This window comes from Crotalus tigris, unplaced genomic scaffold, assembly GCF_016545835.1.
Source record: "Crotalus tigris isolate CLP2741 ecotype Arizona unplaced genomic scaffold, ASM1654583v1 scf7180000024362.2655971311:6658466, whole genome shotgun sequence".
NCBI lineage: Eukaryota > Metazoa > Chordata > Lepidosauria > Squamata > Viperidae > Crotalus > Crotalus tigris.
This window is the reverse complement of record NW_024100530.1, coordinates 1052501-1065000: the sequence shown is the minus strand read 5'-3', so window position 1 is coordinate 1065000 and position 12500 is coordinate 1052501. Positions and strand designations below refer to the sequence as shown.

At 37.5% G+C, this 12500-nt stretch overlaps 1 protein-coding gene across 11 annotated transcripts in view; it reads right to left on the bottom strand.

The window, feature by feature from the left end:
* Positions 1 to 12500, bottom strand: part of ZNF536 (zinc finger protein 536) — a 482695-nt gene that overhangs the window by 144542 nt on the left and 325653 nt on the right. For all 11 annotated transcript variants that reach the window (XM_039327462.1, XM_039327461.1, XM_039327463.1 and 8 more), the window contains one exon: positions 965 to 1117. In XM_039327462.1, the coding sequence (XP_039183396.1) occupies positions 965 to 1117 (153 nt within the window). The remainder of the gene's footprint in view (positions 1 to 964; positions 1118 to 12500) is intronic.

The window sequence follows — 12500 nt, the reverse complement described above, 5'->3', positions numbered from 1 at the left end:
TTGAGCTTTTCTAGCACCAATTTAGCTTTAACCATTAGTTGAATAGATTCTTGTATTAAAGATAGCAATAATAAACTCTTATGTGCTTTGAACTCAATGGATATTCCTGGTTATTTGCACCTGACATTAATCTAGATGGCACTACATAAGGATCAATGGAATTTACGGGGCAGGACTTAGGTCTCCTGTGGCAACGCAATGAACTAATGACAAGTTTAACCCTGCCTTCCAGCTCAGCTGCCTCTTCTCCTAAACCTTCTGTCCAAATAATATCCCTTGTTAAGGTGACCCACTCCCCTGTGATCTTGTGATCTGGCTGCAGCAGAATGGCATAAATGGGGGACAGTTGGTCCTTGGTACAGGCAATAAGGGTCAATGCTGCTGAAGACGAGGAGGAAATTAACAAAGGGAGAGAGAGAGATGGACTGGCCCCTTGATCTAGAAAAAAAAAAGATATAATGGAATGGATTGAGGATGTGGATTTCCCGGAGGGAAGGATGGAAGTGTACTCCAAAAATGTAAGAAGCAACTCAGCCCAGATATTATGTATGAGAGAAAGAAGGTGAAGGTGGCTTCTCCCTAATAGTTCACAGAGTATATTGTTGATAATAGAATGCTCCATTTGGCAAGATTTTTGTCCTTCTGTGAGAAACGATAAAGAACTCAGCCTCAAAGAACCATCAGCTGACATCAGAGAATTCTTGGATTGCAAAGCTGACAGCTTTACAACAAGAAGTTCATGAACCTGGCCATGGGTTGAAAGAGTGAGAGGTTATGTTTTGGCCTTCCCCCATCTCACTTTTCTTCATCCCACCTAATGACAGGGCCTGGTGTGCCACCTACTAAATGATAGTAAGAAGAACATGAATGTAGTTCTTGTGGGTTAGTCCCTGAGCCTCTGTACTTCGTATGCATTCCTTTCTTTTCTGTATAAAGGTATCACACTTTTATGAGGAAGCCTCACCTGTGTGTATCCTCAAATGAACTTTTAAGTGATGGGATGTCCTGAATGTTTTCCCACAGTAGGGACAGTCCTTCATGGTAGACCCAAGGCTCCTATCTCTGAGTAATGATGGTTGCTGGACGCCAGCAGATCTTCCAACTTCCTCTCCAACATCTGAAACAGAGAGAGTGTTCTCACATCACTTCAGCACATGTCAAGAAGTTGTTCTCACTCAAACTGCTAATGCAACACAAAGCGAAACATGTCAATACTACACCTGTCTGTTTCATTCTTTTAAATCTGACAGAATGCTGACAATTCATGTATTTTCTTGTTATTCTCTTAAATTATTTCATCTTTCCCATCATCGTTTTTAAGCAGCATATGGTACCTTTATACAGAACTGAATAAGACAAGAAAAGAAACAGCTGTGTCAGCAGCTGGTTTGATTTCTTCTTTTGCTTCATTCCTATTAAGTACTTTCTCATCCTTAAAAAAAAAAGAAAAACACAAAAAACTTTTCCTGTTTTTTTTTCCAGAAAAGTCCCCCCCCCCTTTCTTGCATTTGCTCGACTGTTAATATGCAGGCGTATGTAAGCCAAGCTGTGCATCCCTTTCAGAAGTTTGAAGACTAAAGAAAGCGGTAAGAACATTACTACAATTGATACTACTAATATTAATGGTATTAGGCGTAATGCACAGGAAATTAAGCACTTTTAAATATAAGCCTTTGCTTAATTCATTAAGTACTGTTGGTTTTAATAGAAGACTAAGCAGATGTGCAAATCTTTCACAATGAAATCAAGGAGATTTAAAACTGTTCACCCATTAAATGGACTCTACCCAATGTTTGTGGGAACTTGTCACATAAATTATACCAAGTTACAGCTTTTCTTTTATTCTTTTCTTTAGAGCGAGATGCCATCACAATTTAACTGTGTCACACGATTATTCCTACTTCATTCTGCCTCCAAGAGGCAAAAAAGAGCTTGAACCCACAGCTTTATCTCAGATAACTTCCACACTGGAATTATTTGCACCGTACCCTTAAACTGTTCTTGTTCTCTCCTGATGCCACTTTCAGAAAAAGCTGGCTTAGGAAAAACTGTCTGGACTGAGGTACCTTAGTTATCATAGTTAGCAGTGCAGTGATGATGTTACCGAGTTGGGCAATGCATCTACAGGCAAACAACCAAGCTCAGAAAGCACCAAAGACCCCCACAGTTTAACCTCAGCTAAAAATATTCTCTTCTATTGAAAGAATCCTTCTCCAGCCTCTACTCAAACTCACCCTAAAATGGGGAATCCACATCACCCACAGTAAATGATTTGACTCCCGATATACCTCTGACTTTATGAGATTTAACAATCAGAGGCTGACAAAGACAGAGAACACAGGAAATATGGAAAAGAAGAGCCAAAAAAAAAAAAACACCAATAAACCTAGAATCCTTGGTATCATGACAGTTCTGTGAAATGTCATCAGGGTTTAATACATATTAACACTGCATAGTTCCATAATATGGAAAGAAAGATGCGTATGATGTGCAAAAGATCGGAAATAGCTGCAAATATGCTATTTTAGCTGCAAACATATGTATTATTACTCTGTTTATTAGAATTATTTCCCTTTTGAACAGGAGCCCAAGATGATATACATATTGCTCCATCCTCTTGTGGTTCCCCCCCAAAAAAACAAACCTGTGAAGTAAGTTGGGCTAAGAGGAAGTGACTGACCCAAGGAAGGGCATCCAGCCAGTAAACACACAACTCCATCCAGTTGCCCTGACTCAGTCCCGAATTAAGGGATTACAGGGTTGGAAAAGAGAGTTATTGATATATTTTCATTGTGTTCTTTTCCATTGTTCATTGTATGGTTCCATTATTTTACTTCTGTTCTGTTTACACTCTTTTCATTTCTTCCTTGTTATCATTGTAAGCTGCCTAGGGTAGCCCCATGGCAAGATAAGTGGTAAATAAACCTAACAAACAAACAAATAAACTATGACAAATCAAATCAGTGCACAAACAGATATGTGTGGGAAGGAGCAGAAAGTCTGCAGCAAACCACAGTGAAGGGGAAACAAACAAACAAAAAAACTCAAGGAAAAATATATGTGAATTTTAGGGATGTATTTCCCTGATAGTCAATAAAGTAAATACATGTGTGTTTCTGAGAGGTGAAAAATGGTTAAAATATCTGTCCAGTAAATCACACACAATGTGGATATTCCCTGGACTTTGAAGCTTTGCTTTTTGTTTGAATAGAGTAGAGTAGAGTAGAGTAGAGTAGAGTAGAGTAGAGTAGAGTAGAGTAGAGTAGAGTAGAGTAGAGTAGAGTAGAGTAGAAGAGTTGGAAGGGATCTTGGAGGTCATCTACTCCAACCCCCTGCTCAAGCAGGAAACCCTATACTATTTCAGAAAAATGGTTGTCCAATCTCTTCTTAAAAACTTCCAGTGTTGGAGCATTCACAACTTCTGGAGGCAAATTATTGAAAATAATAAACAACTGAATAAAAAAAATACAAGAAGAAATTTCTCTGAATGTTCTGCTTGACATTCCAGCAAATTTTAACACATTGTAGATGTTAGCAAGCTGGAAAGATGCATGAATAGAAACACTGAAAGTCTCTACAGCATTTAACAGTAATGCAACTTAGAATCCATGTGGACCATGAAGCGACCACGAACTATTGTATATTGTTGGATTCCTCAAGAAACTTTAATTGTCATATTATTCGCACAGCACTCAACAGGAAACAAAATTCAAGAGAAGAAAATACTCTGAATTGTGCACAATTAAGACGGCACGTATGAAGTGGAAAAACACAAATGTGTGAAAGGATCCTTTTATTTTGTTTGCAGTTTCTATAAACATTATACAGCAGGGAGAGGGTGGAAAAATGCAGATCAACAGATAGCTAAAACTAACCAGCCACTCCAGATAAACCTATGGAATAAGAGTACTAGTTATGCTTTGCTAGATGTCACTCTTAATGACAGCTTGTTAGACATCTCTCTTTTATCTTGCTGCCTGGGATATGTGTGGACCAATAAAAAAGAATAAATTTGTAAGATAAACAGCTCACTTTGCAGATTTAAGAGACTGATTTTCACTTCACTCAGAATTGATATTCCCCCACCCTTCAGATTCATTTTTGGTGAGGCTGAAAAGCTGTGGTGTTTAGCACTAATCCCTCTGAAAAAGCAAAAATGAAAACAGAGAGGCAGGACAACATGTGGGTGGTCTGGAGAATTGTCCTTTCCACTTAACTCAACTTATAGTCAGTAGATTGGTCTAGTGGGGCCAATCTTACCTACAAGGACTTTTTTTAAACATACATTTATGGGCCTCTAAAACTGAGCTGAGATTTCTCTCTCTCTCTTTTCTATCTCTTTCTCTCTCTCTATTACTTCTCTCCTCTCTCTCTCTCTCTCTCTCTCTCTCTCTCTCTCTCTCTCTCTCTCTCTCTCCCACACACATACACATACTCACAGAGAAAGGATGCTGTGAGTAGATATTGCAAGTCTGAAAGGATATTTCTCTGTCACCTTTACAAGTAGGGAGGAGGGGGTCCTTCTGTTTAGTAACACCGTTAAAGGAGACTCCTTCCCTTGATATATTATTGGACAATTTCTCCTCCCCCCTGGAGAAATTAATAGAAATCATCCAACTGAAGTTAGAGAAGAATTTCCGAAAATAATTTCTGCCAAGCCTTTAAACCCCAAAAAGTTAGCCTTCCGTTGGCAGCGAATTTGTCCAAGAGACTAAAATTGCTTAAATAATAATAAAAAAAACCCAGCAGAATGCACTCTATTGTCTGCTGTTTGAAATCTAAAAAAGATTTCATCAATTCCATTTTTCTGAAAGTCACAGTTATTGTTTATAACAGTGCCTTTGGTATTTAATAAGTGACCTCATGTTAAATATTCTGCAAGAGTTACCATCGTTTTGGGCTTCTTAACAACTTGCCTCTTTTGTTGTTTTATCAAAGGGTTTAGGGTGTTTTTTTTTCTTTTAAGTGACCATGTATGGTCATGTTACACTGTTAAGCATTAATATGGATCGGCAAAGAATTTGTTGAAACAAAGAGCTATTTTAGAGCTGATTTGGAAGAAAGCCTACCAGTGAGGAGAAAATAGCTCTGCCCTGTTTGTGTAATTAGAAATGAAGATTATACCAAAAAGCTCTTTTGGTAAATGAAAAATATAGACTTTTTTTTTTTTCTTCTGTTAGGCACTTGAATGACACAGAGAAACAAAAGATTCATCCTGCCTTGCATTCTGAGTGGCTGCATAAGAAAAGATAACTAGGTTTGAAAAAGCGGATCAAGTTTAATAGAGATGGCTAGGAAGCTCCTTGGGTAGTACAATCATTCAGACAAATGAGATATAGCAACAACACCCCTCCAATAATCATAACCATAACACAAAGTACTTCCCTTTACCCGGAATAATAGAGTTGGAAGGGGCCTTAGAGGTCTTCTAGTCCAACCGTCTGCTCAAACAGGAAACCCAAGACCATTTCAGACAAATCGTTGTCCAATCTCTTCTTAAAAACCTCCAGGGTTGGAGCAAGTCCTTTGTATGCTTTCGCCTCCAGTCTTCTAATCCAGAGGTCCCAACCCCCAGTCCAAGTGTGGTCTTACCAAGGCATTATAAAGTCACATCCCCTTTTATCCATATTAAACTGACTCAGCAATAGCTGCAATTATCCTGATCATAGGATGGTGCAACACCATTCTGAGGTGATGAAATGGCTCCCACTACCATTTTGCCTTGCTGCATTTTTTTTTTAAAGCAATTGGACTGGCTGGGGAAAAAAAACAGCCCCGTGTGAGGGCCATGTGGTTTAATAGGGGTTCACATCCGAGAGGAGTGGGTAAATTATGGAGCTGGTAGGCAGGCAACGGTAGGAAATTTACGCATGAAAAATGTATCATTTCCAGTGTGTGGAAAATTACTTTCTGTTTCATAGTTTGAATTTTAGGGATCCAAACTAGAAGTAAGTGGGCTTTGCTGCCCATTGGGGATGCTCCTGCAGAAATTCTAGATGGAGCATCACTCCGGGGTCAGTGCCCAAAGTTACAAGTTATCAAAGAGTCCTGCTCTGTATGTAGAAAAGTTAGAAGCAATAGAAAGAATTAGTTGATAATTAGAAAAGCTGAAACTTGAGTGCATCATATACGGCCAATACTTCCTGGTTGGTGGAATAGAAGTAACAATATGGTTTGCAATGTAGTCTCTAGGTTGGAGATCCTACTTTGCATACATGAAAAAGGGTAAAACAAACATTAGCTTTGTTTGCCCATCTCTTTATTAAACTAACTGATTAAATTGAAGGAGGAGAAGGAGACGGAGAAGGAGAAGAAAAAGGAGGAGAAGGAGAAGGAGAAGGCTTCAGTGTTCCTCTTCATGGGAAAAGGTATTTAGAATTATTCAGGGAATCAGTTGTGACACTCTTTCTTTACCCCTTAAAAAAAACTACATAGCAATCCAACGGTATTACAGATATTATTTGGAAATTAAAATCTGCCTTACGCTTAGACTTTTGTTCTGTTCATTCTACATAAATCTAGCTAAAGACATTCTGCAAAATTTAAAAACATATCAGGAATTTAAATCTGACCACATATCCTTAAGCTAAGGAACCCACTGTGTCTTGAAAGCATGAAATTAATGTTCTGTCAAGCCACTGTCAGCCAAGAAAGCTCATGGAGTCTCATCATTTAGGGTTATTGAAAGGAAATGAGGTTAGATTACAGAATCTTAGGAAACAGATAGGTATACATTAGCACCCCATTGGGAGCCTCTTTGCTTCATCTGATCATCTTTCTAACTGCCTCTTGATGCAAAGTAGATGTTGTGGTCTCTTCAGTTAATAAAGAAGGAATGTACAGATGTTTATAGAGTACAGATGTTTATAGAATGAGTATAGAATATATAGAGTGACACCCTTTACTTTATCATGCTTTTATCTTTATTTTTATGGATTTTGTTGTGATTTCTTCATTTCATTGTTGTGAGCCATCCAGAGGCATTGAGAGTTAGACAGCACACAAGTTCAAAGAATGATTATTACTTATTTTAAGTAAAAATTAATTTTATTTAGAACAAGTTTAAATAATAATCACACAAACTAAGAAAGTCCTGGGTTATAACATAACAAATTCAATTCTGTTTGAAAAGAAGAAAGTGTGGATAATTGATGTGGCAACACTGGGAGATAGTAGATCAGTTGTTTGGCACAGTAGTTAGAATGCAATATTGCAAGCTAACTCTGCTCACAGCCTCACAGATCTTGACCAGCTCAAGGTTGACTTAGCCTTCCATCCTTCCGAGGCTGGTAAAATGAAGACCCAGATTGTTGGTGGCAATATGCAAATAATGCTCCCAGAGAGTGTTGTAAAGCACTATAAGATGGTATATAAGTCTAAGTACTATTGCTATTAATTACAAAATCTTTTTTCCTACAAGTCACAGATTCTCTGGCTCCCCCTAATCCAATAAAATCCCAAGGAAAAAAAAACATCCTTCCAAGTGAAGGGAGGCTTTTTTCAAATCAGGAAATTGTGATAGCCAGGGAGGCTGCAGAATGAGAAAGAGGTGAGTAATTAAATACTAACTTGTGACCCCCCCCCAAAAAAGTGAAAAAGATACCACTAGAAGAAATTTTACAGAAAATCCAAACACACTTGGGAATGAGGTAGAAAGACAGATGCATTTTTTCACAGGGGAAGAAAACTTTCAGGAAATTGCAAAACAGATTTTTTTGATGTGGCATTAATTAAAATGGATGTGGATCCAAATAACTTTTCCCTCAGGAAATATACTTTTATTATATTCTTTTAAAAAGAACAACAGAAACGCCTCTTAAACAGTCTTCTATACTCTTCATAATTTGGCAGAAGAAAACATCCCCAATCAACATTGGCCTGTGTCTTTCTCTTTAACCAGCTGAGTGATCAGAGCTTTTAATATAGCTGTTCCAATTATTGTAAAAGTCATCTAGTACCTTATAACCACAAATATTGACAGTTTATTGCACAACACATCCATGACATTTGAAGGTCACATCATACATAATACATACACTTTTACAAAAATGTCTGGAACAAAGAGATACATGATCAGCAATTACCTCTTACTAGCAGTTTGGCTTTAAAAAAATAAGAAAGAAATATACACACTGAACCAAACACAGGAAATCTTATTAATTAAAACAACACAAAACTTTGATATAACAACAAAGAACTTTTAATAAATATTGGTTTCTTTTTAGTTTGGCTTAATTCATAAGATACAATATATACGAAAAAGGAATATATCCTTCCAGATACTGTTGTTGGACCTTTCATAGGCTGGAAATTGGGATTCACCCATATCTAGAAGGCCACAATTTGCTCATTTTTATCTAGCTGGTCACTGACCACCCTAGATTTGCATGGAAGGAAGTTCCTCAAGAAAGGCTTATATTAACTCAACCTGTTGTAAAAAACCACACTGATTAAGAATTGTGAAAGTTGAACTCAATTGTATCTGGCAGATTGTTAGTCACAAAAGCTTATGCAACCATCAGTTGGTTAGTCCTGAAATTGCCCCAAGACAAATTTGTTGGGTTTGCTGCAAAAGTATAACATGATTACCTCTTTTAAAACATTTCTAAGTTTGAGACTTTATAAGAAAAAGGGTAAACACAAAAACTGAAAAAATTCTAGCTAGTCCACAATATCAAGAAATTTTAGTTGATTACAATATTCAGTAGTTGATATATGTAATGTTTTTCAAAGGGAATTCCACCACACAGAAATATTTTCCAGCAGCTTTTATATAGGGGTAATACAATTAAAATTTGCCTTCTTTTTCTCAAACCTATACAAATATGAAAAACTGCTATCAACAAAACACAACATTCATTGCTTTCCGCTCTCCTAATGTAGATTTGTTCTATCACTTTACTTGTGTTACACACACACACACACATTTGCACTTGATCATTGCACATTTGCAAAACAACTAAAAATAAATTACACAATGAAGGAATCTTGCTTTGACTCCTGAAGAGTTGGTTTTGCCTGCTTGCCTAATGAAAACGTTAACTAGAAAATCCAATTGTTATGTTTGTAGAGAATCTCAATGTTGCTCTCCAGTATCTCTGCAAAATGTCTTTGCTTCCTCTACAAAATCATCTAACTGATAGATAGAAAAAAAAAACCAAGTCAGATAATGCAATTTTTTTTAAAAAAAAACAAAACACCAATAGTTTTTCAGAAATTAACTTACAACTCAGGATCTTGAGGGACATACAATTACCATCCATTCCGACTCAATTTCACTTTTTTTTTGCTAGTGTTTGAATACTTGTCACCTTTTCATCCATCTATGGCAGGGGTCCCCAACCACCAATCCGTGGACCAGTACCGGCCTGCAGCATGCCAGCAACCGGTCCACACAAACAAGCAAAGCCCCATCCCTGACATGCAGGCAGCACACAAAACCACACCCTTCCGACCCACGGAAAAACCTCTCTACACGGAACCGGTCCCTGGTGCCCAAAAGGTTGGGGACTTCTGGTCTATGGCATTGAATAAGAAAGGGTCTTGCTCCCAAAACAGCACTTTGACATATGTGACAATCAATCATTATCCTGATCGCTAACAAGCAAACGCTGAGCTTCTAATTAACTTTCTCCTGCCCAAAAAAAAAACCATGGAAGAATAATAACAATTTTGAAAGGCCGCAAGGCTATTGTACCTCACCCCCAAGTTCTTCAGAAGAAAAGCTTGGCCTACGCCCCTGAAGCACCATGCTTGTAACCATCTCCATATTCTAGGTTCCCTTGGGACAGCTTTGATCCACAAGCTGAATAGGAAGAGGCAGTTTGAATATTGCCTAGATAAGACTAGTCTCTCCCATACTTCATCCAGATTGTTTATTTCATTTGGAGAAAAATCAAGAAGGGTTATCTCTTCTCTCTTAGAGCAGAAGCTGTCCAAACGAATCATCTTTTTGCATTCAGAATTGTTATTTGAAAGCAGGTGTTTGGGAGGCAGATGGCTTTAAAGCCCATACCATAAGGGTCAGTGCAGCTTCTGTAACTTATCTCTGGCATATTCATATCAGATTCGCCGAGTCTGACAAGCACTTTTTTTTTCAAAAAAAAAAAAAAGAGCATTGTTTACTTGATGCCCAGCTAGATCAGATACTCAATTTGGAAGAGTTATCTTACAGAAGTCCATTTTTAATTAAAGCCTTTGGTGTCCTCCTATTAGGATGGGTGTTTGCTACTGATTAAAGATTCAGAGTAAAAGGGGGGGGAAAGGGGGAAGGAAATTGTCCATTCATACCAGCTGTCGTGAGTATGTCGCACATGGACACATAAGTATTTCCGGGCCAAAGGCTAAGTTGTACTGTGCTATACTGTACTCCAAAAAGTAGGAAGCACCAGGACAGAGAAGTGAACAGAGGCAGAAACCAAAAACCAGATTTAATGTTCTTTCTTCCAATTACAGCACTGGGAGAAGTCTTCCAATTAGAAGTCTTCTAATCCAATCTCCTGCTCAGGCAGGAAACCCTATACCTATGCAATATAAACCCTATCCCTATACTCTATACAAATTGTTGTCCAATCTCTTCTTAAAATTTTTCAAATTGAATTGAAATAAATGACATTAAGGAAACAGTGAGTAGGATGATTACCCATCTATTTTTTTTAAAAAAAAAATCCCCTTAACTTATAATATGGTAGCAACTTTGGAAAACTTTCTGGGAACTGGAGTTAAAACGTCCACATTCACATGTTGACTTTGGTACTTAATTATATTTCGATCCCAAATAGTTGCTTTGAAATGAGATGGGCAGCCAATAAATTTAAAAATAAATAAATAAATGTTTGCCCTGTCTCTCATTGGTTCACATAATAGAGTCTCCCCCTCAAATCCTACATGGAACTGTGTTTTGTCATTTCTGTACAATTCTCATGGATTTTTTTTAAAAGTAAAATTATAAATATTATGTTGAAAATCATTGAAACATTCTTCTTGAAATAAGCAAAAGTAAAACTAAAAAAAACCCTTATCCATAAAAAGAAGTGGAAAGGAAAAAAAAATAAAACCTCTTGGGACAAAAAGGAAAATGTTTTGCATGCTTTATTGGTGACTGTCCACTAAGACAGCTCTAAATACAATCCAGTTCTGAATCTGAGTCAATTAACTGGTCTTTCTTTATGGTACACACAACATTCCTGGCAAAGCTTTTCTCCTGTCCTTAATTCTGGAAGATATGTGTAGAGGTGAGATGTAAATCCATTGTCTTGTCAAAATATCGAATGCATAATCTTCTGGGGGTTTTAATATATATTTATGAATATACTTATACATATATTAATGGTATTTATTTCAGTAATACTATCTAATCATAATGAAGTACTTACATGCCTTCCAAATGTATTGGAGAATATTTTACTCAGTCATAGTTATAAACATTTCCAGTCAAAGCAAACATCTTCCAGGCTACCAGCCATTCCCCCACTGGAGAAGATTGACCACCAGTCATCTTCTCCACAGTTATCTCAAACCACTGAGAACACCTGAGCAAAGTAGAACATTCTCCCCAATTGACCAACTATAGAATACAAAATGCCAACATGCTCAAATTTAGATTCCTGCACTGAGGAGGATGTCACTCTACCAAAGGGGCTTTTTCAAAAGCAAGTGGATTTTGATTTTTCCTTGAAGACGTTTCACTTCTCATCCAAGAAGTTCCTTCAATTCTGACTAAAGAACTGAAAAGTTTCTTGGATGAGAAGCGAAAGGTTTTCAAGGAAAAACAAAGTCCACTTGCCTTTTGAAAAAGCACTTTTGAGACAACCGTGATCTGGATGACTGAGAATCTCCATAGACAGATGTCACTCTACATAGCACCGTACAACTTCTAGGGTTTAATAAACTGACAATTGCATCAATAAGCCTGAAGCCTTAGAAATTTTCCCCATCTATCGGTAAGAGCAGGAGAAAGGAACATTGTGTCTCATTTTCCATTCTCCCAACCATTCAGGGAGAGTGAAAAGGGAAATGAATAGAACATTTATCAGAAAATGATTTTCAGATAAATTTTGCTCCAGCTTTAGTAGAGTGGCAGAACTGAGAGTTGACTTGGTGCCACTCTATCAGAGCAACTCCACTGGAATTAATGAGACTTACAATGAGAGCCAGATAGAGGTCATCCTGGAGAGACCAAGCAACATAATTTGACTAGGAATGTGAATTTTGCCAGACTTTGGCCCATAACCATCGGAAGTAACACATTAATTAAACTTAACACCGGTGAAACAATTTGGGTAATTTGGACTGATGGATGTTAAGGTAAGGTCATCTGCAAGCAGCCTCAGTAACACCAGAAATTTAGATTCCTAAGAGCAGCTACATGTTTTGTGGGCAGCAAATGAACACATACTGTACGTGTGATTTTCGAAGAACTACTTAGATGGCTTTGCAGGCGTAATCATTTGCTCTTGCATTTATAGGATTCTATATGAAAATTAATAATGTATGCTGAT